The sequence below is a fragment of the Ornithorhynchus anatinus genome, chromosome 4, assembly GCF_004115215.2.
Source record: "Ornithorhynchus anatinus isolate Pmale09 chromosome 4, mOrnAna1.pri.v4, whole genome shotgun sequence".
Taxonomy (NCBI): domain Eukaryota; kingdom Metazoa; phylum Chordata; class Mammalia; order Monotremata; family Ornithorhynchidae; genus Ornithorhynchus; species Ornithorhynchus anatinus.
The window spans coordinates 65,650,384-65,675,162 of record NC_041731.1 but is presented as its reverse complement, the minus strand read 5'-3'; the positions used below and the strand labels follow the sequence as shown (position 1 = coordinate 65,675,162).

General features: G+C 41.7%; 1 protein-coding gene and 1 non-coding gene across 24 annotated transcripts in view; one reads left to right on the top strand and one right to left on the bottom strand.

Moving 5' to 3' along the window:
• RIMS2 (regulating synaptic membrane exocytosis 2) overlaps positions 1-24,779 on the bottom strand; it is a 695,597-nt gene that overhangs the window by 565,483 nt on the left and 105,335 nt on the right. For all 23 annotated transcript variants that reach the window (XM_029062326.2, XM_039911826.1, XM_039911827.1 and 20 more), the window contains one exon: positions 6,860-7,070. In XM_029062326.2, coding sequence (XP_028918159.1) covers positions 6,860-7,070 — 211 coding nt within the window. The remainder of the gene's footprint in view (positions 1-6,859; positions 7,071-24,779) is intronic.
• On the top strand, positions 9,929-10,065 carry LOC114811664. Its single transcript, XR_003759360.1, has one exon. It is a non-coding gene; the product is annotated as a small nucleolar RNA SNORA7 (small nucleolar RNA).

The window sequence follows — 24,779 nt, the reverse complement described above, 5'->3', positions numbered from 1 at the left end:
CTCCCCCTCTAGACTGTAAGCTCGTTGTGAGCAAGGAATATGTCATTTATTGTTATAGTGTACTCTCCCAAGGGCTTAGTACAGTGCTCTGCACACAGAAAGCACTCAATAAATACAGTTGACTGCCTGACAATCTGATTAGTTTGTTTCTACCCCAGTGCTTGGTACATAGTAAGTGCTTAACAAATACCATAAATTAAGGTGATAGGTGGAGGAGAGGGAGGTGAGCAAAAGCATGGTTTGTGAAGGAACAATTATGTCCAAAGACACAAGCTAGTGTTCCTCCACTTAGGAAGAACACATATTATTTCTGGGAAGAAAGGTAATTAAGGACAATTGCTCTGATGAGGGCAAGAGGGTACTGCAAACACAACTCTGAATTTAAAGACTCTGCAGGGAACTATTTTCCAATGAGCAGTGTTCATTTTGGCCAACAGAACTGGCAGAGTTTTTAAAGGAGCAACTACACATAAAGCAGAAGTTACCTTGGGCAGCTGCCTAAAGCTGTGCATTAATACTTAATATCCTTCTAAAAGAAGTAGCTGCTATTCATTCAATCATATTTATTGTGTGCAAAGCATTGTACTAAGTGTTTAGAAGAGTACAACAACAAATTAGAGTGAACTTAACTGATCAAGAAAGACCGTAAATTGAAAAGACATAAGAAGTATTTCCAATGAGTGGAATTCCTTTTGGCTACCAAACTTGCATATTTTCAGAAGAATAAATCATGTCTCTTCCATCATACAGTATGTTTTGTTTTTTGTTTTTTTAATAGCATTTGTGAAGTGGGTACTATAATAATAATAATATTGGTATTTGTTAAGTACTTACCATGTGCCAAGCACTGTTCTAAGCGCTGGGGCAGATACACGGTAATCAGGTTGTCCCACACGGGGCTCAACCCCATTTTACAGATGAGGTAACTGAGGCACAGAGAAGTTAAGTGACTTGCCCAAAGTCACACAGCTGACAAGTGGCAGAGCCAGGATTAGAACCCATGACCTCTGACTCCCAAGCCCAGGCTCTTTCTGCTAAGCTACACTGCTCATGTGTAACAATGGGCTACTATGTGCCCTGCACTGTTCTGTGTTCTGCTATTCCCTCTGGGGCATGACAAACTACATCAAAAAACAAATGCATGATGTTATAGTACAATCTGTTCTCTAATAACATGGAGAATTCTGTCCTTGAAAAATGCTACATTAAGGAAAAATCCCTCAAGTATCCGTATCTTGATCAATGACGCACTGGTTCCCATAATTTAATGTCATACCATCACAGTTATCCAAATTGTCACACTTTCATTCAATAGTATTTATTGAGCGCTTACTATGTGCAGAGCACTGTACTAAGCGCTTGGGATGAACAAGTCGGCAACAGATAGAGACAGTCCCTGCCGTTTGACGGGCTTACAGTCTAATCGGGGGAGACGGACAGACAAGAACAATGGCACTACACAGCGTCAAGGGGAAGAACATCTCGTAAAAACAATGGCAAATAAATAGAATCGAGGCGATGTACAATTCATTAATAAAATAAATAGGGTAACGAAAATATATACAGTTGAGCAGAGGAGTACAGTGCTGTGGGGATGGGAAGGGAGAGGTGGAGGAGCAGAGGGAAAAGGGGAAAATGAGGCTTTAGCTGCGGAGAGGTAAAGGGGGGATGGCAGAGGGAGTAGAGGGGGAAGAGGAGCTCAGTCTGGGAACGCCTCTAGGAGGAGGTGATTTTTAAGTAAGGTTTTGAAGAGGGAAAGAGAATCAGTTTGGCGGAGGTGAGGAGGGAGGGCGTTCCAGGACCGCGGGAGGACGTGACCCAGGGGTCGACGGCGGGATAGGCGAGACCGAGGGACGGCGAGGAGGTGGGCGGCAAAGGAGCGGAGCGTGCGGGGTGGGCGGTAGAAAGAGAGAAGGGAGGAGAGGTAGGAAGGGGCAAGGTGATGGAGAGCCTTGAAGCCTAGAGTGAGGAGTTTTTGTTTGGAGCGGAGGTCGATAGGCAACCACTGGAGTTGTTTAAGAAGGGGAGTGACATGCCCAGATCGTTTCTGCAGGAAGATGAGCCGGGCAGCGGAGTGAAGAATAGACCGGAGCGGGGCGAGAGAGGAGGAAGGGAGGTCAGAGAGAAGGCTGACACAGTAGTCTAGCCGGGATATAACGAGAGCCCGTAACACAATGTTGGAAGAGCCCTCCCTAATTCTCCAACAGGGTTTGAACAAAAACGTGCAGTGGAAGCACACATCACAGGAGAGCTGACTAATTTATGGTGAAGGACTACCGAAAAACAAGGCCTTTCTGCACTCTATCAATTATAGAAGAGCCATGTAGCTACATTAATATATCTATATTAAGTCAGAGGGGTTTCCATTATAGGGTAGCCAACTTTACTGTACCTCAAGTGTCCATGTTGGCTAACCACTAGGTCATTAAGTAACCCTTCTCCCACTCCACATTCCCGTTCTATAAACTTTTCCCTCTGTTTTTCCATCTTTTTCCCCAGCCCCCATTGTGCTTTCTCATGGCTGTCACATGCACCACTCCCCAAGCATTGTCTGCAGCTCTCAACCTAGTGCCCTAAAGGTAGTTAGGGTTCTATTCTCAAACCCAAAATGCTCTAAAGCTGAAATGAGGTGTAAGTTTAAAAATGTTGCAAGCCCCATTCATTTTAACTCAAAATGTCTTAAACTGAGGGCTTTCTGGTTGTCTAGCAATCAATTTTTCCAGTCATTTTTCATTTGCTCATAAAGTTAGAAGAGTGTGCAGTTTAGTAGGAACCACAGGTCCCCAAACAGCTTTTTTCAGGCATAACCACACCTTTCAGAAATCACATTTTCAAATTTGAAGGGAAGATACTTTTAATTTTATTATTAATTGTATTTAATAATTTATGCAATAGTAACTTTAATGAAATTAAAGAAAGCATAACTATATTCAAAATGAATACAAGCTCCAGATACAGCCATCCTGTCTACACCAAGAGGTATGAAGTATAAAGGAATTACCATTCTCTAAAACCCACTTCTACCTACAGTGCTGAGCATTTAGGTGACCCCACCTTTTTGGGGCTCAATTAAGTATGATCCTTAAGGCCAGGCTTCACAACCTTCCCAAAACTTGTCAGTGTGTGTCAGTCATACATACACGTATGTGCTGCACACAGTAAGTGCTCAATAAGTATGATTAATAGGTGAGTGTCGCCATCAATGGTGAATTGGCAGGGCAGCTATATAGAAACCCATCCGATTCTTCTGTTGCACCAATATATTCCAAACTATTCACAGACTTCTGGGGGAAGGTAAGTGGAGGATAAGCAGCAACAAGGCCCAAATGAATGGGCTTTCCAACAGAAGGAAGTTAGGCCAAAGGCACAATTTCAAGTGCATAGTACAGTGCTCTGCACACAGTAAAAGCTCAATTATTATTATTATTAATTTTTTATTAATCACATTTGAGTGCTTACTGTGTGCAAAGCACTGTACTAAGCTCTTGGGAGAATACAATATAAGATCAAACATATTCCCTGCCCACAACCAGCTCACGTCTAGAGTTAATCAATACCACTGAGTCCTCTCCTCTTGCCCCTGCCAGAGCAGCACTTTGTTACCTTGGACACTGAGCTCTCTCCTACAGCCTTTGAATCCCTGCATTTGGGAGGGTGGAATAGGGTGCTGGCCCTTAACAGAGTAAGAGAAAGAGAGAAAAAGGGAAAACAAGAAAAAAAAGCAAGAGAGGAAAGAGAGTGGAAAAAAGTAGTGTGAAGCAGTATGGCCTAATGGAAAGAGCATGGACCTGGAAGTCAGAGGACCTGGGTTCTAATCCCAGCTCTATCCTTGTCTGCTGTGTAACCTTGGGCAAGTCACTTCACTTCTCTGGGCCTCAATTATCTCATCTGTAAAACAGAGATTAAAACTGTGGGCCTTATGTGGGACAGAGACTGTTTCCAACCCAGTTATCTTGCATTTACCCTGGAGCTTAGAACAGTGTCTGGCACATAGTAAGCTGTTAAATACCATTCAAATAATAATAATGAGGCAGGGGAAAGTGGAGAGAAACAGGAATGTTGTTCGGGGTGGTAGAATGGAAGATGAGAAGAGGAAGAGTTGAACAACAGGAGAGAAAAAGCAGAAAGCAGAAGGACAAGTAAAAATGAATGAAATTAAACAGGTTAAGAAAAGGCGAGGAAATAAAATAAAAAAGCATGAGGCAGGACTGGAACTATTAGGGAGAGTGTAAGTGAGAGATTATGGATGAGTGGGAGAAAAGGAGTAGGGAGCCAGTGGACCAGGTTTCTTGATTTGGGTGGGATGGTCTGTTCCACCACCTAAAAGACCTAGGACAGGATCAGGCAGGGTTCTCATTCTCCACTCCCCTCCATAGCAGCAGCAATGCTGCCACCAACAGCTTCAGCTAAACTGGCTCTGTCAGGGAATGTGTTTATTATGTTGTGGTGTCGTACTCTTCCAAGTGCTTAGTATAGTGTTCTGCACCCAGTAAGTGTTCAATAAATATGAATGATTGATTTCATACCATTCATGAAAGTTTCTGTACTTTCTCAAGCTGGACTGTAAGTTTCTGGACTTTAAACTAGACTGTAAGTGGCATTTATTGAGTGTGTTCTGTGTGCGGAACACTGTTCTAAGTGCTTGGGAAAGTAAAATACAGAGTTGGTAGACACATTCCCTGTCCACAATGAGCTTACAGTCTAGAGTGGGAGATGGACTTTAAATAAAGTATGGATATGTACAAAAGTGTTGGAGGTTGAAGGTGTGGTGAATATCAAAGCTCAAAGGATACAAATCTAAGTGCAAGGATAATGCAGAAGGGAAGATGTTTAGGTGGGGAAGATTTCTTGGAGGTGTGATTTTGATAAGGCTTTGAAGGGGGGGAAGAGTGATCATCTGTTGGATAAGGCAAGGGAGTTCTAGGCCAGAGGCAAAACTTGGACAAGGTATCAGCAGTGATACAGACAACATAAAAGTACAGTGAGTAAGTTGGGATCAGGGGAGCAAATGTGTGGATTCCGCTATATTAGGAAATCAGGGAGGTAAGATAGGAAAATGTGAACTATTTGCTTTAAAGCCAATGATAAGGAGTTTTTGTTTGATGCTGAGGTGGATGGGCAACCACTAGAGGATCTTGGGAGTGGGGAGACATGGACTGAATTTTTTTTTTTTTTTAAACGGGGAAGTGGAGTGAAAAATGAACTGGAATGGGGAAAGGCAGGAGCTAGGAGGTGAGCAAGGAGACTAATGCAGTATTCAAGGCTCTTGACTTTTAAGCGCCTTGTAGGCAGGAATTGTGTCTATCAAATCTATTTTATTGTACTCTTCCAAATGCCTAGTACAAGACTTGGCACAGAGTTAAGCGCTCAGTAAATACCACTGATAGATTGATTTCTGGTGGGACCAGAAACACCTTACAGCATGGCCTAGTGGGTTGAATAATAATAATTATGGTATTTGTTAAACATTTTGTGCCAGGTACTGTACTTAGCACCAGGGTAGATACAAGGTAATTGGGTTCCTGTTCCACACTGGGCTCACAGTCAATCTCCATTTTACAGATGAGGTAACTGAATCACAGCAAAGTGAATTACTTGCCCAAGATCAAACAGCAGACAAGTGGTGGAACAAGGATTAGAACCCAGGTCCTTCTGACTTCCAGAAGACCTGTGCTCTACCCATTAGATCATTATACTTCCCATGAAAGTTTCTGGATTTCCTTAAAACTAGATTGTAAGTTTATGTACTTTAAGATTGACTGAAGAGGAGTCTACAGTCTATCAACTGCCTTGTCATCCTAGCTTAGAGGAAAAGAATTATGAATCTGCCCTAAAGATGTAAATTAAAATATTATCATATCTAACACGATTTTAAATTTGAATTAATCAATATTTATTCATATTTATCTTTTCAGGATGGTAATTAACTATCACCCTAAATCACATGGAAGAATTAGTAAGACACTGGGCCACAGTGATAATAGTCCAGATAACACATTGTAAAAATACCTTATTTGCAAAAAATTGCCAAATAAAGTTCAACATTTGTTTAAATGAAGAAAAACTGTTCTAACTGAAGCTCAAGAAGACTCAAATGCTTTTCAAACTGTAATGTGATTAACCACTAATAGTCTATATGCAACCATGATTGTATTAAGATGAAAGCAGAGTGAAAGTTGTGCATATTGAGGCTTCTAAGTGGAAGACACAGCAATTTAAAGGGTAAATAGCACTGATGTCATAGGTTTACTCTAATATGTTCGCACCATTCGCTGGCCAAAGATTAAACCAAATTTAATGTAAAACTTTTTAAAGGGCAAATGTTCTTGGCCTCTTGCCTATTCACCTATTTAAAGCTAGTAGTGAAGTTCTTTTCCCAATTCCTTTTATCAAATGATCGAACACTAAATTCCACTTAATTGCTACAAGGTTTGGGTGGGGGGAGTGGAATGGACTGTTCACCAAGTAGGAAAAGTGGCTTGAACGATGCCAAAAGACACCACTTGTCATGATGAAATCAAGAGTTCATAAAGTCTTAATAACCAATTTTACAACACAATTTTCAATTTCATGAAAATACAGTGAAAATATTTTCAAAATATTTTGACTTAAACTCACATCATAAATTACACTAAAGCAGCATGAGAAACAATGGAAGTGGAAAATGAAGGTGGTGATCTGAATAATTTGAGCCCACAACACCTTTCACCTAATACTCAAAAGTGAGGTGAACAAGAATATTTAGTTTGAATTTTCTGGATAAATTTCCTCACTTCTCTACTTCATTTTCCTTATGCAGACATAGCCATAGCAGCATAAAGATTCCATAAACTCAACTTAATTTCAAAAGCATCCATACCTTGTTTGAGCGTAAAGATACTCTTCCTCCACAGCGTGCACAGAATTTAGTTTGGCAATATGAACAGTTATGGCCACAGCCGTCGGCAAACTTTGTTTTGTGGCAGATTCCGCATGTGGGAGCGTCCCCCTTGTGTTCCTGCTGCTGCTGGGATTCTTCGCCCATCTTTTTCACCTGCTCCTTATACATTTCAAACTGCTGATGCAGTTTCCTGTGGAGAAAATAGGGCAATGAAAGGCTGATTTCATAGCAGGTTTTGCCAAAAAAAAGGCAGTCCTAAAAATATTTTTTTGATCATTTTACAACATGCCCATGTGAAGTCTCAAAATATCTTAACACGTACAGAAAAAAAATCTAACTCATATTGAGTAGCAGATTTAGGGCTTCAAGCTGATTTGGGGGTTACAGAGGTTCATATTCATTTAAGCTAAAATTACTGGATATCCAGCACTGGGTGGGAAGATCATGCGATTGAGGTCTGTCCTACAGGCCTAAAGAGAGGTCCATTAAGATTGGAAAGGAACCTTTGGGGTGTGGTGCTCATAGCTGCTGCTGCTGTCACTTCGCTGTCACAATGAATTATCTCTTCCAGGCCAGGCCAGGGAGCTTCCCCTACAGCCAGAAATACATTACCTGGCCTTGATGAACTCTCCTAAACCCTAGTCCACAACAGCCAGTTTCATACTGCTTGAAAGGTCTCAGTTACCCACCATTTAACACCTGCTATAGCACTGCACATCAAAGCAAAGGAAAAGAAAAAAAAGTCACCCACCTCTCCCTATTTCCTCTCAGCTCTCTCCTTTCACATCCTTCCCTTTCTCCCCTCCACCAAAAAAAAAAAAAAAAAAAAAACCCTGTTCCCTCTCTTTCAGGACCTCTAGATCTTATTTCCTTACCCCTTCTGAAATTTTGATCACCTGAATGTAAAAAAATTTAAGAGGCAGGTAAATGTCTTTTGTAGACAAAAAAACTTAAATGAAATCTACACTGAAAAAATTTTAATAATTAGTAATCAGTAGTATTTATTGATTGGTTACTGTATGCAGAGCACTGTACTAAGTGTTTGGGAAAGTACAACACAACAGAATTGTTACACACAATCCCTGCCTGCAAGGAGTTTACAGTCTAGAGGGAAGACATCAAAACAAGTTACAGAAAGGGAAAATAGAATATAGAGATTTGTCCATTAGTGCTGTGGGGCTGAAGGTAGGGTAAATAGTGTTTAAGGGGCCTCAGATCCAAGTGCATAGGCAATACAGAAAGGAAGGCTAATTTAGGGAAATGAGGACTTAAAGGCCTCTTGGGGGTGATGTCTCCTAGCTTTGAGTGTCTGGAGAACCCAGTCACTCCCATGGCTTCAAAAACTATCTCTATGCAGATGATTCCCAAATCTACATCTCCAGCCCTGATCTCGCCTTTTCTGCAATCTCACATTTTCTCCTGCCTTAAGAACATCTTTAATTGGATGTTCCTCTGACACCGCAAACTTAACATGTCCAAAACAGAATGCCTTATCTTCTCACCAAACCCTGTCCTCCCCATTTCTTTCTCATCACTGTACAGAGCACCACCATACTTCCTGTCTCACAAGCCCATAACCTTGGAGTTATTCTCAACTTATCTCTTTCGTTCCCATGAGATGCAGCATGATCTAATGGATAGAGTGTGGGCCTGGGAGTCAGAAGGACCTGGGCTTTAATACCGGCTCCACTACTTATCTGTTGTGTGACCTGAGGCACTTCACTTCTCTGAGCTGCAGTTACCTCATCTACAAAATGGGGATTAGGACTGTGAGGTCTAGGTGGTACAGAGACTGTGTTCAACCTGATTAGCAGCGTGGCCTAGTGGATAGAGTATAGGTCTGGGAGTCAGACGGTCATGGGTTCTAATCCCAACTCCACCACTTGTGTGCTATATGTAAGTAGCTTTACTTCTCTTTCCCTTAGTTACCTCATCTTTAAAATGGGGATTAAGACTGTGAGCCCAGGTTGGGTCAGGGACTGTATCCAACCCAATTTGCTTGTATTCCCCCCTCCCAGTGCTTAGTACAGTGCCTAGCACAGAGGAAGTGCTCAACAAGTAATACAAGTATCACAATTTTTATTATTCAACCCACAACATCTTTAAAATCTTCCCTTTCCTTTCCATCCAAACTGCTACCAATCTGATCCAAGCACTAACTTCCCACCTTGAGAAGTAGCGGGGCCTACTGGAAATAGCATGGACATGGCACCTAGGGACTTCCTAGGTTTTATTCCCAGCTCAGCCCTTTGCCTACTGTGACCTTGGGTAAGTCACAACTTCTCTCTGTCACTTTCCTCATCTGTAAAATGGGAATTAGATACCTGTTCTCTCCCCTCCCTGAACTGTGAGTCCCGTGTGGGACAGGAACTGTGCCTGAACTGAGTATCTTGCATCTCCCCCAGTGCTTAGTACATCATTTAGTGAGCACTTAAATATTACAGTTATTACATTAACAACTATTGCATCAGCTTCCTTGTTGACGTCCCTCTCTCTCTCTTCTCCAGTTGCCTATATCATTTCTCTGAAAATCTTTTCATCCATAACTCCCCACTCCTCAAAAACCTCCAATCGTTGTCCATCCACCTCAAGCAAAAACTCCTTAACACTGGCTTTAAGGTGCTTGAATAGCTCTTTCCCTCCTATCTTACCTCCCTGATCTCCTACAACCCAATCCTCACACTCCACTAACACCTACCTCTCTCTGTACTTTGATCACATCTATCCAGGCACCTACCCCTTGCCCAGATTTTTCCTCAGACTTGGAACCCTCTCCCCTTTCACATTCAACTGTCCACAACTCTCCCCACATTCAAAACCCTCCTAAAATCACAAATCTTCAAAGAGGCCTTCCCAGACTTAACCCTTTTTATTCCCCCTATTCATTCATTCAATTGTATTTATTGAGCTCTTACTGTGTGTACAGCACTGTATTATCTGCCCTCCCCTCTGTGCTGACTATGCACTTGGCTATGTATCCCTTAAGCACTTTGACTCTGCAGTCCGAAGGTACTTATATAAATATTTTTATATTTTACTATCTCCCCTGCCCTCTCAGGATCACACCTAGAGAGTTTCCAGTACTCTACCAGTCTCGGACAAGGGAGGGGGAGTCAAGCAGAACATAACCATTCCATTCCTAGCTTGGTCAGTGACTAGCGAATGGAAGGCAATTTGCTACAAGTCAAAACTCACCTGTGCTGGGCAGCAGCAGCATGGGATAGAGACAAGCGCAGACTCAAGTTTACTGTCCTGAAGAAGGCAATGGTAAACCACTTCTGCCTATTATGAGAAAACGCTATGGATACACTACCAGAACGGTTGCAGATGGAGGTGGGGTGTTGTGGGAGAGATGTGTCCATGGGGTCGCTATGGGTCGGAGACGATGCGACAGCATAAGACGAAACAATTTCCCCTGTCCATAATCTATTTTAATATCTTTCTCCCTCACACCTTATAAATTCCTATGGATAGGGCTCATGTCCATGACTCTGTTATATTGTACTTTAATCAAGCGCTTAGTACAATAAATTCTCAATAAATGCCCCGGATTGATTGATGCCATGAAGGTAGAACTGACAGGATTAAATGACAGACAATGTGTGTGTTGAATGAGAAAGCCAAGTCAATGATAATGTCAGAATTATGCATTTGTGAGACAGAAAAGATGATGGTGATGTCTACAGAAATGGGAAATTCAGGGGGAGGCCAGGGTTTTTTTTATTTCTCTTTTTTAATGGTATTTGTTAAGTGCTTACTATGTGCCAGGAACTGTGCTAAGTACTTGGACAGATACAAGATAATCGAGTAAGACCGTTCCAGTCCCACATAGGGCTCATAGTCTTAATCTCCATTTTACAGATGAGGTAACTGAGGTACAGAGAAGTGAAGTGACTTGCCCAAGGTCACACAGCAGACAAGTGGTGGAGCCAGGATTAGAAGCCAGACTCTTACTCTCAGTCCTGGGTTCTTGGGGAAGTTAATTAATTCTGTCTTGGACATGTTAGGTTTGAGATATAAGCAGGACAATCAAGAAGAGATATCTTGAAGGTGGGAAAAAATGAAGGAATAAAGAAAAGGAGAGAGGGTAAAGCTGGAGAGGAAGACTTGGGAGTTATTTACAAAGAGATGGTAGTTGAAGCCATGGGAACAAATGAGTTCTCCAAGGAAGTGAGTGTGGATGAAGAATAAAAGGGAACCCAGAACTGAGCCTTGAGGAATTCCAAAAGTTAAGGAGTGGGAGGCAGAGAAGAATTTTGCAAAAGAGATTGAGAAGGGGCAGCCAGAACCAAAAGAGAACAGTGTCAGAGAAGCCAATGTTAATGTTTCCAATTTACAAAATAATAATCTGTCGCTCAACTCAGAAATTTCTGACTACCCATTTATCTCTATGTTAAACAAAACTTCTACCTTCTGACTTCAAGGCCCTCCGCCAGCTGTGTCTCCTTCTTACCTATCTGCTTTTTTTCTTCCAATGCAACCGAGCTCACACACCTCTTTTCATGCTTACCTTCTAACAGTAACTCACTCACCATTCTCTGGCTCCAATACATTGTCCATGACTCCCCATGCATGGAATCCCCTCCTTCCCTCAACCCTACACAACCATGTCTCTCTCTATCTCAAAGTCCTCCTAAAAAATCCACCTGCAAGGGACATTAAACAAATACCAAAAAAGTGATTGGAAAGGGCTTACCATATGTCAAGCATTTTTCCAAGTGCTAGGGTAGACCCAAGTTAGTCAGGTCAGACATAGTCCCTGTCCCACATGTGGCTCACAGTTTAAGTAGGACTTACCTCTTCCTACTCCTGCCACTCTCATGCGTATATCTGTTTATTTTATATTTAATTACTTCATTGCTCATCAATAACAGTAACTTTATTCTTAATCTTTTAACCTACTTGCCTCTTTCTTTCTACTTGCCTTCTGCATCTGATGGCAAGTCTTCAAAGGCAGGATAATCATTATTATTATTATTATTATTATTATACTTGTTACACACTTATTGTATGTCAAGCACGGTTTCACATGCTAGGGTAGATACAAGTTACTCAGGTCAGACATAGTCCCTGTCCCAAATAGGGCTCACAGTCCAAGCAGGAGGGATAACAGGCACTGAATCCCCATTTTACAAATGAAGAAACTGAGGCACAGAGGCATAGCCAGGTTCTACCCAGGTCACCTGACTCTCTGGCCAAAGCTGGGATTAGAACCCAGGTAATAATGATTGTGATATTTGTTAAGCACTTACTGTGTGTCAAACACTCTTCTAAATTCTGGGGTAGATACAAGGTAATCAAGGTTGGACACAGTCCCTGTTCCACATGGAGTGCACAGTCTTGATCCCCATTTTACATAGGAGGTAACTGAGGCACAGAGAATTTAAATAACTCGCCCAAAGTTACAAAGCAGATAACTGGCACAGCTAGGATTAGAACCCCAGGTCCTCCAACTCCCAAGCCATGTTTTTTCTACATTGCCACTCTGCTTCCCACGAATCCCTCTGTCCACTACTGGAGAAAACTTGCATCCACTGTCCTTATTCCAAGTGTCATGTTTGGGGGTTCCAGCTACAATCCCTATTCCCATCCCATTCTGTTTCCAGCAAGATGCCATACCCAGGCAGATTCACAGCAGCGTGATGAGACCACAAGCCCCCTTCACTCCCTAGGAAGCTGACAGCAATTTTCAAATTCAATTGTATATATTGAGTGCTTACTATGTGGAGAACACTGTACTAAGTGCTATGAATGTACAATTCGGCAACAGATAGAGACAATCCCTGCCCAACAATGGGCTCACAGTCTAAATGTGCTTCCCGCATTTGTCAGGAGGCATACACGAGCCCCTAATCCAAGACCAAAAGCTCTAACAAGAAATTTACAGATTTGGGCCACAAAAAACTTGGAAATGAATGTTAGAATAGTCTTCTGGTCTTAGGAGAAATTTTCAGCTCAACCGGCTGCAGTCATAGTCTGAAAGGCATCCACCAGGATGCGTCCTAGAGTCTTTCCAGGCTATGAAAGAGCACTGCAAATACTCACTACCTTCCACATGTGTTAGACTCATTCTGGTACCATGATGTGGCAATAGGCCTGAAAAAAGGCCAAAGCTCTGCTCTAGACAGGAAACCCGATTCCAAACCAGAGATCTTCAATGAAGAAACAGGGTCGGAGGGTGTACTCTGAATCTTCTTACCTTGGTAATACACTGGCAAAGAGAAAGTCCAAGAGGATGTACTCCAGCTGCTTCAGCCCTACTGAAAATCACCAAAGAGAGAAACAGAGTGGACAAGGGTGCCCTGCTTTTTGAATTCCAAGATGACATAGGGAAGTCGGGGGTGGCGACCCCTCTCCTGATGTTCACCTGGCCAACTGATCTGTCTGTTGCTGTGTCTCTCCTTAGCCCGCTGCTCTATCAGGTTGTTAGAGACTGCTTCACTGGAGCTTTAAAATATTTTAATTTAGTCTCCTTGCTTGTGCTTCAGGCTTCCCATACCCAGCACTTCAAGAAAGCCTGAAGACCAGATTCTTCAAACTACTCATCCACTATCACGCCAGCAGTGACAAAGCCCCCACACCTAAAGCAACTGGGACAGAGGATACCACTTTTATAGTATTTGTTAAATGCCAACTACGTGTGAGGCACTGTACTGAGCACTGGGGTAAATATGAGCTAAGGGTAGATGTGAGCTAATCATGTTGAATACAGTCCCATGTCCCACATAGGGCTAACAGTCTTCATCTCCATATTACAGGTGAGGGAACTGAGGCACAAAGAAGTTAGATTTCCCAAGTCACAAAGCAGACAAGTAGCACACTGGGGTTAGAACCCAGGTCTTTCTAACTCCCAGGCCCAAGTTCTACCCACTTAGCCACGCTGCTTCTCACGCTGGGTGGATGGAACTCAAAGATTGAGATGTATTAGGAATCACACAGTGCATTCCCAAAACTCTTGGCACACAAGTTCTTTTTAGAAATTTTGCATCTGAGCCTTGTTAATTTACATAGTTATTTCACTTGGAAAATATGTTGAATTTTTTGAACTTTAAAAATTGTCCTTGGTTTGCTCTCTCTTTTGAAAATTTTATTAGGGTCTGTGTCTCAGTGCCTACTCTAAAACTCTACATATAAGTGGTTAATTAATAAATACTTATGGAGATAATGGTAATGTCAGAAAACATTTCAATCGTGCTTAAACATAAAGTACTTGGATTATTTCATTCAACTCTGAGTGTCAAACTGCATTTTTCAACAAACCTAGTACTGCTAAAAAAAAACAAAAAAAAAACCCCTCAGGGACATCATAAAATGTATGCTCTCAAATCAAGATATTTGCAAGAAACTTCATTTACTACATTAATATAACAAGAATATCAGTTGATCTAATGGGCAAATTTATGGAAGTCCATATGGAGCAAGCCTTACTTAAACATATTTGGGGCTGTCCAATTTTAACTTTGCAATAAACACTACACAAAAACCTTTATATCCAAAGGCAAAATAGAAAAACTATAAGGAATTAATTGTATTTGTTAAGTGCTATGTGACACAAACACTGTACTAAGTGCTGGGGTAGATACATATAGACAGCTCAGAAACAGACCCTATCCCACAAGAAGCTCATCCCCATTTTACAGATTCAGAAACTGAAGCAAAGAGAAGTTAATAAGTGACTTGTCCAAGGTCACACAGAAGACAAGTGTCAGAGTGGGATTAGAACACAGGGTCTTCTGACTTCCAGGCCTGTGTTTTCTCCACTAGGCCACATTGCTTCTAATATATATCCATATATCAGGGGACTGCCTTCACAAACACACATACACACACACACAGAAAAGATTTGTCAATCTCACATGGGCATTGTCAGCCATGCTCAATACCCATCAACTGACACCCTCCTCCCAGGTCTTATCTCAAATGTAGCCATAGCCAAACTTGGCAGAGTAAGGGAAGAGTGTGTTCTCAGAGGCACCCTATGATTGGAGAAAGAGAGAGGATGGGGCTTTGCCAAGAAGCTCTGAGGCTTTTCTATGCCCTGGGCCAACTAGGAACTTTACCTTCCCCTGATTTACCCCTGAATACATGGCCCAAATCTTTGTCTGTATCACCATCTCCAACGTCGAAGTGCAGTAATATATTTGTGGGGGAAATGTAATAATAATAAGGAATGTTAAGTGCTTATTATGTGCAAGACACTGTATGAAGCACTGGGGTGGATACAAGCAAATTGGGTTGGACATGGTCCCTATCACATATGGGGCTCACAGTCTTAATCCCCAAGATGAGACAGAGAAGTTAAATGACTTGCCCAAGGTCACACAGCTGGCAAGTGGCAGAGTGGGGATGAGAAACCAGGTCCTTCTCTCAGGCCCATGCTTTGTCCACTAGGCCACGCTGCTTCTCTAAATGTACTCTCTTCTCTACCTTTAACACTCTTCCCTACATGCCACATCCTTAATGGTTTTGTTTTTCTTATTAAGCATGCAGTTCAACCTATCAAACGATTCTGCTGCATCCATTTGTGAAAAATTTTGCTCTCCTCAGGGGCCATCTTACTATCCCCTTTCATTCACCTTTTCTATTTTCTTTCTACCATAGTGTTGTCAGCCAGATCAGCAAATGCCTGATAAACCAAGATTATCCAAGCTTTCTTGTTTAGGGTGGTTGGCATTTGAGTCTGGGGTACTCAAACAATATGTATTTGGGGAAATAGCAGAAGGAGCAGAAGGATGGGTGGGGCAAGTTACTGGCAGTAGCACAGCAGTGAAAAGTGCACAAAAGGCAGGTTGGTGTCATAGAGGAGGAAGACAAAGGGAGTGCAAAAAGAATACATAATCCCATCATTTCCATAAAGAGTGATTCCCAAAACACAGGAATATGCCTTCCCCTTCTTTGGACAATTGGATATGAGCTTTCTCCGAGATCAGAGGCTAGCTGAACTAACCACAACCTTTTTGCAAGGACTAGGCAGACTCTCAATCAGAGAAGAGCTCCAAAATATGGGGACATGCCCCAGGAATGCTCCTAACAGCTCAGAGTGATGTCATAGGTGATGAAGCCCAATTCTGGGGAAGACATAGGTAGGGACAGGGGATGTTGGAGGTGGGGGAAGGGAGAATCAGTTCATGGGGTGGGAAGTGTAGTGATCTTTGTTCTGCAAGCCAGAGCCCACTGGTCTACACACCAATGTGGGGCAAGCCAGAAAAATGTATTTCTTTGGTACTTTTGATGGGTCACTCATCCTTAGATTGGTAATGACACTAGAACAAGGGTGAGCTCTTTCTCTTTTAGGGGGCTTCTCTTACAGAAGCCCCAGTACTTCAGTGACGGGAAGTCAGTTGACAGCAACAGCTTTGAAATAAATTTTGATTATGGGGTTTTTTTTTGTTTTGTTTTTTTTAACAGATCCACTCTAAAACGAAGGGTGGAACCCAGATAAAAAGGTATTAGTGCTCTAATAAAGTTGATAAATGTTTAACAAAAGCATAAAGAATAATAATCATAAATGAGATATTTGTAAGTGCTTACTATGTGTCAGGCACTGTGCTAAGTGGATCGATACAAAGTAATTCAGTTGGATGCAGTCCCTGTCCTGCATGGGCCCCACAGTCTTAATCCCCATTTTACATATGAGGTAACTGAAGCCCAAAGAAGTGAAGTAACTTGACCGAGGTCACACAAGGAACATGTGGTGGAGGTGGAATTAGAACCCAGGTCCTTCTGACTACCAGTGCTATGCTCTATCCACTAGACCATGCTGCTTCCCAATGATATATCTTTCTCTGCCTTTTGTTTCATCTTTTATTTAGCTCTAAATCTAATGACCAGGGGATTTTTTTTCTGAATTATGTCATTTAAACAGTTAAAAGAATTTATTGGTCATTTGAGTACAATGCACTGTAATTAAGACTTGGGAGAGTACAATAGAAACAAAAACAAGACATGCATTCCCTGCCCTGAGAGAGCTTACAAGTTAAAGAAGGAAATAAATGGACAGAAATGAACCTATCAGTGCTATCTACTCTTAGATATGATCCCTGCCTTGTGGGGCTCACAGTCTACTTTCCTCCTGTGTATTTTCTCCCAGAATTTAGTACAGTGTTCTGCGCACAGTAAGCCCTTAATAAATGCTATTATTACTAAGTACTAAATTTAATAAACAGAAATGGATGAGAAGTGTTAAGTTGTTGGTGATTTTCATTTAGTTTGGTAGTTCCCAACTATATTTTACTTACTATGTATGTCCTATAATCACAAAAAAAGCAAGAGACACATTCCCTGCCCACAAGGAGGTAGCACTTTACAGCTTCTACTCTTTATAAGCTTGAGCACAGCTTCAGGTAATGGTGGCTCACACTCATACGGCTGGAGACTGAATTGTGGGATATTTGGGGAGGGTCTTCCTTGATTCTGGAGCCTCGGACCCTAGCCCCTAAAGTCCCTGTGTTAATCTGTCTCAAACCTGGGGGACTGGGATAAAACCCAGTTGATTAATTGATAAATTGAAATTTGAGAGGGTGAAACAACTCCTAAACAAGAGTTGAGCAACGTTCTGCCAATTTAGCAGGGTGCCATTTTTCAGGCAAACAGTACAGGTTTGATCGAACACGAGAGGTGCTAGGGCCAGGAAGTAGGAGGGAAGGCAGAAGGGACACAAGTTCACATTTTTCACCCACTGTAAACTGGCAATGGATCTAGTGTGGTGGATAGAGCAGGGGAGTCAGAAGGTCATGGGTTGTAATCCCAGTTCTGTCATTTGTCTGCTGTGGGACCTTGGACAAGTCACTTCTCTTCTCTGGGCCTCAGTTACCCCATCTGTAAAATGGGGATTAAGACTGTGAGCCCCACGTAGGACAACCTGACTACCTTATATCTCCTCAGTGCTTAGAACAGTGCTTGGCTCCTAGTAAGCGCTTAACAAATACCATAATTATTATTATTAGTGAGTAGGCAGGATGAAGTGAAAGAGTGAAGCCTGGTGGCATGGGGAAATGGTTGATTCCAGATGAGGGACTGGATCACTGAGATCTATTTCTATCTTTCAGGCCCTAGACAAAACCAAGTCAGAAGAGAGTGAAACCAGTATGAAGCCTGACAGAAGAGTGGCCAAGACTCCAGTAGGAAAGTGGCAGTTCCAGGAAACCACACCCAATCCCCCACTGTGCCTACCCAACCTGCACCACATGGCTCAGACCCAGTTAGAGCCAACAGCAACCTGGTTGGGAACACATAAGGGCAGGGAACATGTCTATCAACTCTGTTATTCCATACTCTCCCAAGTGCTTAGTACAGTGCTGTGCATACACTAAGTACTTTATAAATACCACTGATTGATTGACACAGGTTAAATATGGTTAGGCAGCCAAAAAGCAGGGACCCCCTTCATAGCAGCATGCATGGCCTAGTGGGAAGAATTCAGGCCTGGGAGTCTGAAGGACGTGGATTCTAATCCCAGCTCTGCCACCTGTCTGCTGTGTAAGTCACTTAACATCTCTGTGCCTCAGTTTCTTTTTCTGTAGAATGGGGATTAAGATTATGAGCCCTGTGTGGGACACTGACATTGTCCAACCTTATTAGCTTGTATCTGCCCCAGCACTTAAAACAGTGTATGGCAAATAGTAAGCGGTTAATACCATAGCTATCATTATCATTATCACAACATGGCCCAAATTAGGATGGAGGAGAACTGAGTGGCTATTTGCTATGCATTTTCCTACTAAGGTTCACACACACACACACACAACCTCCCATTTTTGTACTTCACTTCCCATATACATGTGAGCCAGGTTCCAGACTTCCCTTTTTCCCTGCATCAAATGGCTGAGATCTAGTATGCCTTTCTAGACATCCAGTCCAAATTTGAATGGGTCAAATGATAAGCTTCACAGATATTACACTGCTGGGTAACAGTGCGTGTGTGTGCGGATCCTAAAATTTGATCCATCATACTACGATAGGAAGTGAAGAGAGAGTCAAATTAAAACCGGAAACAACTGAAATTTCCTATATTTGACCCATCATATTATAAGGGGGAGTGAAGACAGTTGAATTAAAATGGGACACAACTGGGATTTCTAAGGGGATCAAAACAAGAAGTCGAAGGCAATATCTTGACTGCCTTTCCAATGAACCACAGTTCCCTCATCTTGGATCCTGTAGAATATCATTCTGGAATGCTCTACTTCAGCTCAGGTTCACAGAAGTCAAGCCCAAAGGAAAGGGTTACACACTTGCTAAGAAAAAAGGAGATAATTGTTCTCAAAAAAATTACTGGGTCACAGAAAAAAACTGTCACCTAAGAGGATGAGCCAGTTAAAGAGGGCTAATGCTTATCCAATGCATTACCTCTTCCATGAAACATTCATTACCTGACCAATCTCTTCACCACCTATCTGGGCATACCATCCTATCGATTCCCCTCATGCTCCGGTGCATATGCTTCTTTACCTACTCAATTGCTTGATTTACTTTTTTTATTCTTTGTATCTAAACAACACTAGTACTACTATTCTTCTGTTCTCCATTTACACTCACTCCCTCGGTGAACTCATTCGCTCTCACGGCTTTGACTACCATCTCTACGCAGATGACACGCAGATCTACATCTCCGCCCCTGTCCTCTTCCCCTCCCTTCAGGCTCGCATCTCCTCCTGCCTCCAGGACGTCTCCACCTGGATGTCGGCCCGCCACCTAAAACTCAACATGAGCAAGACTGAGCTCCTCATCTTCCCTCCCAAACCCGGTCCTCTCCCAAACTTCTCTATCACCGATGGCACGACCATCCTTCCCGTCTCTCAGGCCCGCAATCTCGGTGTCATCCTTGACTCGTCTCTCTCGTTCACCCCACACATCCTATCCGTTACCAAGACCTGCCGGTTTCACCTCTACAATATCGCCAAGATCCGCCCTTTCCTCTCCACCCAAACGGCTACCTTACTGTTACAGGCTCTCGTTATATCCCGGCTAGACTACTGTGTCAGCCTTCTCTCTGACCTCCCTTCCTCCTCTCTCGCCCCACTCCAGTCTATTCTTCACTCCGCTGCCCGGCTCATCTTCCTGCAGAAACCATCTGGGCATGTCACTCCCCTTCTTAAACAACTCCAATGGTTGCCTATCAACCTCCGCTCCAAACAAAAACTCCTCACTCTAGGCTTCAAGGCTCTCCATCACCTTGCCCCTTCCTACCTCTCCTCCCTTCTCTCTTTCTACCACCCACCCCGCACACTCCGCTCCTCTGCCGCCCACCTCCTCACCGTCCCTCGGTCTCGCCTATCCCGCCGTCGACCCCTGGGTCACGTCCTCCCGCGGTCCTGGAACGTCCTCCCTCCTCACCTCCGCCAAACTGATTCTCTTCCCCTCTTCAAAACCCTACTTAAAACTCACCTCCTCCAAGAGGCGTTCCCAGACTGAGCTCCTCTTCTCCCTCTACTCCCTCTGCCATCCCCCCTTTACCTCTCCGCAGCTAAACCCTCTTTTTCCCCTTTTCCCTCTGCTCCTCCACCTCTCCCTTCCCATCCCCACAGCACTGTACTCCTCTGCTCAACTGTATATATTTTTGTTACCCTACTTATTTTGTTGATGAATTGTACATCGCCTTGATTCTATTTAGTTGCCATTGTTTTACGAGATGTTCTTCCCCTCGACTCTATTTATTGCCATTGTTCTCATCTGTCCGTCTCCCCCGATTAGACTGTAAGCCCGTCAAACGGCAGGGACTGTCTCTATCTGTTGCCGACTTGTTCATCCCAAGCGCTTAGTACAGTGCTCTGCACATAGTAAGCGCTTAATAAATACTATTGAATGAATGAATTAATACTATGCTTTTAATATTTTATCTTTCAACTTTTTGTATATTTGGCAATTTATGCTTCCTTACCTCAGATTGTAAGACAGGGCCAGTGCTTTCATTTGCATTAAGTCCCCTCAAGTGCCTAGTACAGTCCTCCACACAAATGATTATGGTGGTATTAAGCACTTACTATGTGTCAAACACTATACTAAGCACTGGGGTGGATGAAAGCAAATTGGATTGGACACAGTCCCTGTCCCATGTGGGGTTCACATTCTCAAACTCCATTTACAGATGAGGTAACCAAGGCCTAGAGAAGTGAAATGACTGGCCTAAGGTCACACAGCAAGCACATGGCAGAGCCAGGATTAGAACTCTATTCATTTTGAGTCTCAGGCCCATGCTCTATCCGGTATACCATGCTGCTTCTCAATATGACAATTTTGTCTTTCCCCAATAATATTTCAGACATTTTAGCTAGGGTGGCTTTGGTTAAATCTTAAGCAGAGTTATTGAATTGACCATTAACAATCCCTAAAATTATGTTAGAAATAAGCACTTATTTCAGTACTATGCACACAATAAATGCTGAATGAATCATCTAGAAAGAATAATTCAGTTTGAGAAAATAATTCCCATAGTTCAAAAAAATAGTTTAGAAAAAATAAATAACTGCAAATTGTCTATCTCCAACTTCATGTGCATATTTACTTGGGTAATGTGATTTATAATTCAGCCAACTTCCCATTTGAAATATTTGCTTATCAAAAATTCTATTACACTTTGTTTTCAATTCATTACTGATTCATATGTTGAGCCCCTCTTCTAGACTGTGACCCCTTTAGGTAGGGATTGTCTCTTTGTTAGCAAATTGTACTTTCCAAGAGCTTAGTTTAGTGGTCTGCACATAGTAAGCCATGATTGAATGAATTTAAATAAAATTCTTACATATCTGCAAGACCTTTCATTCAAATGATCTTACTAACACTATCCCACTGAGTTGGTCCTTCAAAATGGAAATTCTAAAAAATGGGGAATTTGAAAATGTGTAGATTCAAATCATTAAAAATATTAATTCCCAATCAACTAAAAAGAGCTGCACCTCTTCAACCACTGTACGTAGAAGTATCTGCACAAGTTAGGGGCTCAATCAATCAATACTGATGATATAGCTGCATCTCTTTCACCAATAATCTTTAAGATATTTTGGCTAGAGTGGTTTCACTATCAAAACCTCAGAAAAAAAATGAAAACACTAAAAAGGTTCAAGTTTCTAAAAAACAGACAAAAAATCGCTTATATTTCAATTTTCAGCTCATTAATTTAGATCTAATTTGTTTATAATTTATTTATTGTTTATATTCATGTCTGTCTCCCCCTCTAGACTGTAAACTCATAATGTGCAGGGAATGTGTTGGTTTGTTATATTGTACTCCCCCAGTGCTTAGTACAGTGCTTTGCACACAATAAATATGACTGAATGAATCTAAAGGAAAATTGTTAGAGCCTCTCCTCTCCTTTCAAAACAAATAATAAAACCTATGTTTTTGAAGAATAAAATAATTAAACCAAAGGCAGATAGGTATGAATAAATCAAATCAATTGAGACCTATTTAACATCCCCAAAATCCCACCTAAGGTATTGACAAACCAGGACCCATTTAGAATCACTGCTTGAACTAGAAAGGTCCCAGTAGGGACTGGATGTATCGCCATTTCCCAGACGCCCTTAGCATCAAACTAACAAGAAATGTCAAAGTAGAGGTCACGGACTGGGGTTACCAAAGATGAAGTTTAACTGACAAACATGCCAGGGCAACATCTAAAGGCTTAGAATCTGAAGAACCAAGTACATGCTGAAAAAGGGGAGCCAGGTCAAGGGTAGATGTAGGTGGCAGGACAAAGAAATTTACTTTGAAAAGAGAATGAACTTCCACATAGGCAAGAATGAGAGTCAGTAGGTTGGCTTTATTCATTAAAAATACATTTATTAAATATATTATCTTGTATCTACCCCTACACTTCGTACAGTGCTTGACATGGAATAAGCACTTAATTATTATCATCAATGTCATCAGTTAATTGTGTACCTCTCAACTTTACTTTGGTTGTGAAAACCCACCTCAATTGTAAAAGGAGATAAATTAAGATCATTGGTATAAGTTTCAACCCAAAAGTAAAGGATTTGAGGATATTACAATTTTCAGGTCATTGGAGAGCTATTTTATACTGAATACTATAATAATGCCAATAATTGTGTTAAGTGCTTACTACGTGCCAGGCATTGTACTAAGCATTGGGGTGGATACAAGCAAATCGGGTTGGACACAGTCTCTGTCCCACATGGGGCTCAGAATCTTAGCCTCTATTTTATAAATGAGGTAAGTGAGGCACAGAGAAGTGACGTGATTTGCTCAAGGTCACACAGTAGACAAGTGGTGGAGGCAGGATTAGAACCCAGGTCCTTCTGACTCCAAGTCTGTGCTCTATCCACTAGGCCATGCTACTTCAATACTATGCATTCAGTACTCTGCATTTAGTTAACGGTGGAGCTACCACAGAATGACTTATTTGTTAATTCCTTTAGTGCACTACTTTGTCAATTCACTCTAAGAGCAATACACACGATAACAGTGAGGGAAAGGCAGAGACAGAGGAGCTGAGAGTAAACAGAGAAGCTGTGCATATGTATATATAGATATAGATACAGATATATATGTAGATGTATATATAGATAGAGATATATATGTAAAACAGGGTGGGATTTAGGGCAATTTACTCACTCTTCCTTCAGTCAGGTAACCATCATGAAGAGGGGGCATTTAGAAGCCGGAGCAAAGAATTCTCAGGTGAAGGTTCCGAGAGACAAGAGACTAATGATCAAATAAAAAGCAATATAGACTAAATAATCCTGAAAGGAGGAAGACTGGGGGCAGGAGGGAATAGTTGGAGACAAGGAGATGACAAAAGGAGATTCTATAATCTCCTAGGAGACTCTGTCAACTTAATGTTTTTAAAAATACAGATTTCATATTTTATACTCTTCAATCTTCCCTTCTTATAGGCAGGGAATATATCTATTAAATCTACTGTATTATACTCTCCCAAGCAGTTAGAACAGTGCTCCGCTTGCAATAAGCACTCAATTACCATTGACTGATTCATCTATTTAAAGTCTAAATCAGAGTAAGTAAGTAAGTAAAGTCTAAATCAGAGTACTCTGACTCAGCCCCCCCTTATAATAACCACCTGACCATGGTGTTGATGGTGGGTCACTTCTAGTGACTGTGGGTCACAAAAGAGGAGGAAGAACAAGAACAAAATAGAGTAGAGTCAATCTCAGAAGACATATTAAGTGGTGAGGTAAAATGATGCAATGTACTGTGATGTAATGATGTAAGCACTGTGAGACAGGAAAGCATGGAGTCAGTGGTAATAATAATAATTGTGGTTATTGTTAAATGCTTACTATGTTTCAGGCACTGTACTAAGCACTGGGGTGGATACAAGCAAAATGGGTTGGACATAGTCCCTGTCCCTATTTTACAGATGAGATAACTGAGGCACAGAGAAGACTTGTCCAAGATCGTTCAGCAGACAGAAGAATGTGGGCTCTAATCCTGGCTCCGTCACTGACTTCCAGGCCCCTTCTCAATCCACTAGGCCATGTTGTGTCTTACACAATTCTTCTGCACAATATAAAATGCTCTCAAAGTTTTCGTGGATGTGTACAGATTATGTCTCCAATGATTTTTTTTAAAAAAAGGACAGAATTAGCCTCATTGAGCAATTAGTTATATGAAGATAAAGTAAAGTGTGAGTCCCCTCACAAACTTGAACAGAATTGAGAATTTACACTTTTGTATTTAAGTTTAGTATTTTCCAAAATAAAAGGTTAAAAAGTGATAGCTAGCTTTAACTGCTTTATTAACCTAAGATATATACAAATGTGTATCATTGCTAAACGGTTGCAAGAGGCTGTAAATTGTTTAGAATTTTATCTGTATTAAGTTCACAGAGTCTATCTCCCTAAAATAATGATTGTCATATTGAATTTTATTTTTCATTAATAGGTCCATTTTATTCAATGACCATGGTTTTTAGATT